Here is a 4,186-nt window from a genome sequence, read left to right as displayed (position 1 = left end):
TTGTTCCGAGGGGATTAATTTTCGTTATTTTAAACAATTCAATTTATACTCTGCACTATGAAATATTAATAAACACGTGAGTCTGGGAAAATTTCTAGACGATTCACTCTTTCGTCTACATGTTCTATAAAAAAAAATATATTCCTCGGAGTTGGAAAATGGAAATAAAGAACGGAGAGAGTAATAAAAACTACAGTATTAGAGTAGAATGTTGAAGAGTGAATTGGGGTGAGAAATATATTCTCGGGGTGGGAAATGCTGGAGCCATCCTCTCTATACGGCTCCTGGGATCGGGGCCTTGGTATTTCATTATCCTATCTGAGTGCCACGAGAGGCGAGCGTTTCCATTCCCCTCTCCTTTTTCACCCCTTACAACCCTCACCTACGTACCCTATTCTATGTCCCCCTATATTCGAGATGACACCGGCGTTCTTCAACCACTTCCACTGGAGTATAAGTACTCACGCCTCAAAACTCCCTTTCCACGAGTCAATGGAATCGTGTTTGATTTTCCAAAGTATTTTCCGAAATTAAATTCAACATGTGGAAATTTTGCAGATGGAAATTTATTGGAGTTTCACTAACAAAGTTGTCGGAATTTTCTATTCTGTGGGTTTAAATTTCATTTCAAATTTGAGAAAACGATCTCTGGATTTTCCGTTTATCCTTAAAGAGAAAATCAGGGTTCCGTATTCGGTGATAATCCCGGATAAAAAATATTTGTTATCGAAATATATTTTTTTACAAATTTTTTTATCCGTCAATTGATATTTCAATCAAAGCTTGAATTTTTAATTTAACTTTGATGAGAATGAAAATTGATAATAACCAGAATCTTCAAAAAAACTGCACTAATCATAAATTTCCTTTCTTTTCATTTGAAATTTACCCCAGAATTTTCCAATTTTGCGTGAGTACCAGCGCGCGCGGGACGATAAAAAGAGAACAAAAAAAAATTAATAAAATCCAATTAATTAGGATTCTCGGTGGGAAATATTTGATGGTTAGTTGTGCAAACTACTGTTATTCCAAATAGGATGTCGGTAGGTTCACTGAACCGAAATACCACGGCCAACCACGAGCATCCGGCTAAATCGTCGCTTCATTCCCTCTTCCATCACCCACTGCATTTCAGACCCTCGCATTTTCGTCGTTCCACTCCCTCTACACCCAAAACACAAATGCGAGAGAAACAGGGGGATGAAGCTGATAGAGATGCTAGAGTTTTACACCCTCGGCTGGTGTTATTCTCGTTAAGCTGGACCGCTCTCTCGTTTCCGCACGAAAAACTGTCACGAATGAAGCACAGGCTGTGGAGAAACAAGGGAGAACGCCAGAATGAAAACAAAAAATCCGTATGAAACAGAAACTGAGGAGGAAGCCAACTTTTTTTTTTTAAACAAGAATTATCCAGTGGTTTCGCTGTCCTGACTTCATTTACATGCATCAATGTCACGCACGGTCGACCTGAATTCGTTTATGAATTAAATTTCATATCGATACCCTGATTTACCGGAATTTCCCGGATTTATTCTTTCCTCCAGTATTTCCTTGATTAAACGAGTTGTACTACACTTGTTCATCAATTCATTTATTTAAAAAAAAAGGTCGTATTTATTTCTTCAATAATTAGACCTCCTTTATTGGTTTCCACGATGATTCCCAAATTTTCGCGTTTAAAAAAAAACGTAAAAAAAATGTAAAGAATGTAAAAAATGTAAAAATTTTTTACATTTTTCAATTATTCAAAATTGGCGGGTCAGTTTCGTCGTGCGTTTGGTCGAGATATTTCGAGATTGATTTACTTTCCTCGTTTTTATATTCGAATAGTATTTATGAATGCTCATTTAATATCCCTACAATTGAATTCTAATGAAATGTACCAGGAATAGATTTTCCGAGGTCGAGATACTCTCTGACGGATGGACTGAGAAAACCCGGTGGTACGACTGGTCCCTCATTCGTCGGATTGTTCCTCTCCTCGACGTCGTCGTAGTAGTAGTAATCGTCCTCTGGATCCAGTGGTTTAGCTCGCTTCGACACCTTGTTAGTCGTTGTCCCACCGTCTGAAAATGGTCAAAACACTTTCAATCGTAGGTAAACCCATTAATTGCAGATAACCCGCTCTTTTGATACAGAATTTAAAATAAAACGACAAATAATCTACCACCAATTAGTCGCAATTTTCTCGACGGAAAAAGCAACTCCAAAAGCGTTAAATTAACGCAATACGGGGCGTGGCGGTGCATGGTTTATGACAGCCCGTGGGAAACACCGGGAAATTAATACGCGAATACGATATTTCATTCGAAATTGAAAAAAAAAAATTATTATCATTATAACCGAGGATTATCCGATCGTTGCGCTTCGTTGATTCGCGATTATCTCAATGTTACCGTATGGAAAATTATTGTAATGGCCTCAATCGCATGGAAAATTCACAGCAGTATTTATATTTTTCTTAATTGCCAAGTCCAATCTGAAAATGCCAAATAATCATCAATTATCAATCCACCATATTCATAAATTGAAACCTTGAAAATAGAATAAAAAAATTTTATCTGCCACATTACCTGAATCAACAAAAGAAAAAGATATTTCTGACCCCGAGAAACTTTTTATCACCCCAGAATGAACCGCTGCGATTTCACGTAATATTTACGTCATTTGCATAATTTAACAATGAAATTTCACGAGCGCGACGAAAATCAGGGAAATAACCCCTTGACCCGACTATTTCCCACGATATTATGAAGTCTCTCATTCTCCTCTCAATTATCATGAAACTCCGAGAGAAATGTTGGATTCACCCGACCCCATCACTGGCAAAACGAAAGATTTAATGCGGCATTGAATTTCGTCGCCAGATGAGACATTCTGCGATGAATCGATTAATTATTTAACAAAGCTTCGTATTTCCGTCATCTCCGAGGGTATGAGATTTTCATCGTGAGTTATTCCTCCCTGATGTTTCTCGAGATAGTGAAGAACGTCTGAAATTTCACCGTAGCTTGTACACGGGGAAAGTCAATGACGCGCAAATCGTAACATTTACCTATTCATTTTACCTGAAGATATGTACAAGTGGTGCAAACACTCGTACAAAAGAGGGAAAGAGGAGGAGAAAGGCCCCGAGGATAACACGAGTCGATACCACCCTCTCCCCATTTCGTATACGGTACAACAGATACCTACGTAATTAGTTCGCCTTTGATGAGAAAACTCTCGGCAACTGCCTGCACACACAGACCTCTCTCACCTATATAATTCCGGGGGTAGTTTGAATTCGAGACAGATGAAAAGAGGAGGGAAAAAAATTGAGAGGAAGATGATAGTATCTGTGCGAGCTACAAAGGATCGTTTGAATCGACTTTTTTTCATCGCCCCCCGCACTCTCGTCTCTCCTCATTTTAGATATTCTGATCGAATGGGGGAGATTAATACGGAAAAATCTTAACCGAGAACACGGCATAATTAGCTTCACCCGGTTATTGCTGATGGCGAGATTTTTTACGACAGTTTGCCATAACTTTTATGGCTGGGTGACAATTTAAGTTTCAGTTTTTTCCGGTCGGTATTTCTCGCGTTTCAGGGGTCGGACATGTTTCGATATCGTCAGATCATTTTTTCAATTGACTATTTCTTTTCGTAGACCATTTTTTTTTCAATTATGTAGGGTAATGAGGTAAAAATATTTTTGAAACTATTAATGAGTTCATTAATTCAATCTTTCAATGAATTCCGTCCATTTTATATTTCTTGACAAATATGCAGTACAAAGAATTAAATATACTCTTAATATCATAATGATATCAACTCGAAATCGAAACATCGATTAATTAATCTCAATTAAATTAAATAAAACAGATAAATTCTGAATGAAGTGTCAAAGAAATTTTTTTAATTCACTATTCAGTGACTATTCATCAAATTCATTCATGAGTTTCGAAATATTATATTTTTTTTCAATTCGCGAAATTTTTATCTCAGTGAAAATCCTGTATAATCCCAAAAGACTCAACCCCTTACATTTTTTCCGTTAAACTGGAGAGAAACGGGCGAGTGCGTTAATCCACGGGAAAGCCAGGGCTTCTTCGAGCTTTGCACGTTTGCATCGAGAGTTCGTGATGTGAAAGCTAATTAATAACTCATCTCTTCTCGGGTCGATGCACACCCCCTCTGATCC

The 4,186-nt window shown here is 37.7% G+C and overlaps 2 protein-coding genes across 3 annotated transcripts in view; one reads left to right on the top strand and one right to left on the bottom strand.

Annotated features, from left to right (window-relative positions):
- The window catches only part of qin, a 75,763-nt gene that overhangs the window by 53,747 nt on the left and 17,830 nt on the right, over positions 1–4,186 (top strand). The gene's annotated exons all lie outside the window — the stretch shown is intronic.
- LOC105266556 (uncharacterized) overlaps positions 1–4,186 on the bottom strand; it is a 21,269-nt gene that overhangs the window by 4,790 nt on the left and 12,293 nt on the right. Inside the window, exon 2 of the mRNA XM_011304812.1 lies at positions 1,884–2,066. Within this exon, the coding sequence (XP_011303114.1) occupies positions 1,884–2,066 (183 nt within the window). The remainder of the gene's footprint in view (positions 1–1,883; positions 2,067–4,186) is intronic.

This window comes from Fopius arisanus, unplaced genomic scaffold (assembly GCF_000806365.1).
Source record: "Fopius arisanus strain USDA-PBARC FA_bdor unplaced genomic scaffold, ASM80636v1 scaffold00039, whole genome shotgun sequence".
Taxonomy (NCBI): Eukaryota; Metazoa; Arthropoda; class Insecta; order Hymenoptera; family Braconidae; genus Fopius; species Fopius arisanus.
The sequence above is the reverse complement of the archived record's forward strand: the minus strand, read 5'-3'. Positions and strand labels throughout refer to the sequence as shown.